The 1386-nt window shown below is 27.4% G+C and overlaps 1 protein-coding gene across 1 annotated transcript; it reads left to right on the top strand.

The window, feature by feature from the left end:
* Positions 1 to 522: 522 nt before the first annotated feature.
* On the top strand, positions 523 to 1383 carry LOTGIDRAFT_61025 (hypothetical protein; the record flags this gene model as incomplete). Its single annotated transcript, XM_009046400.1, has 3 exons — positions 523 to 657; positions 918 to 992; positions 1318 to 1383. Coding segments are annotated over 3 exons (276 nt in total), but the record flags the coding sequence as incomplete, so codon positions are not given.
* Between the last annotated feature and the right edge of the window lie 3 nt (positions 1384 to 1386).

Genomic DNA, 1386 nt, shown 5'->3' with positions numbered 1-1386 from the left:
TAAACAATGATATGAAACTAGAGATAATAAACAGTAATATGAATAGTAATAGTTAGATCATATTAAGTAAAATTTCCTAGTTAAGAAGTGGGAGGAGTGAGAGATATTAAAACTTCCTTAGAACCTAAAGCTATCATGTGATTGTGAAACTAGTCAATGCTGATTGGAATAAAAAGAGAGATCTTATGAATTTTTGTAAATTTAAATTCCATGGAGAATTTATGAAGATGATTTAATTCTGTGTTTTAAAAGTCAAATTTCTTAAAGATGGGTTTCCTTAGTTTCATTTATGAAAATGCTAATACTTATATGAATAGAAAGCGGAGGTGTTCTAATAACTTGGAAAAATACCAATTTGTCTCACATGTCTGTAATTAATTTCATAATTAGCTAAATTAGAAAGGTCAAAAAAGTCTTTTTTTGTTTATCCAGACTGTATATACATGGACATTTATGATTGATTAAAACTCTTAATTAGATCCAATATTAGAAAACAATGATATGTAATAAATTTTATTGTAGAATAAAAAGGGTACTGAGTTATGGTTTGGAGTAGATTGTAGGGGTATTAATGTGTATGAAAGAGATAACAGATTATCACCCAAGGTCACATTTCCTTGGAGCGAAATAAAAAATATTTCGTTTAAAGATAAGAAGGTAAAGTCCATTAAAAGATACATTTCCAAAATTTATTACATGATTTAAATGATATGAAAGGATTTACATTATTGCAATGGTATTATTAATGATTCATATTGAGACAAGTTAAAGTCGCAGGTTAGAAGATACTTGGTTTTGATAAAGAAGGTGAAAATTGCAGAAGAGTTTCTCTCACAACATTATTTTTCTCATTTCCCACTGCATGGACTTATCAGATACAGCACACAAGTGTATACATTTCAATTTCTATTTTGTAGTTTACAATCAAAAATGTTGATAAAAAGGCTCCAGATTTTATGTTTTATGCTCCTAAGTCAAGAATCAACAAACTTGTAAGTAAACCAACTAGTTCACTTTTATACGCTCACATAATTACATTTCTATTTCCAATGTCGGTTTGTCAGTCCATACATAGTTAGTTTGTGATGGCAATCGAGGCAACAGTTTCTATAAGTTTTTGATAAGACTTTGTCTGCAGGTTTATATTCAAAAGCATTATGTATTTAATTGGTTTATTAGTAGATATTAGAATTATGTATTTTATTGGTTTATTAGTAGATATTAGAATTAGGTATTTTATTGGTTTATTAGTAGATATTAGAATTAGGTATTTTATTGGTTTATTAGTAGATATGAAATTATGTAATTTATTTTTAGATATTAGAACTATGTGTTGGTAATCATGATTTGTTTATGAGAAGAAGAAAACCAGACTCAATGGAATTC

The sequence above is a fragment of the Lottia gigantea genome (genome assembly GCF_000327385.1).
Source record: "Lottia gigantea unplaced genomic scaffold LOTGIsca_10039, whole genome shotgun sequence".
In the NCBI taxonomy this organism is placed as follows: Eukaryota; Metazoa; Mollusca; class Gastropoda; family Lottiidae; genus Lottia; species Lottia gigantea.
Note: the sequence above shows the minus strand (reverse complement) of the source record. Positions and strands in the feature narration are given on the sequence as shown.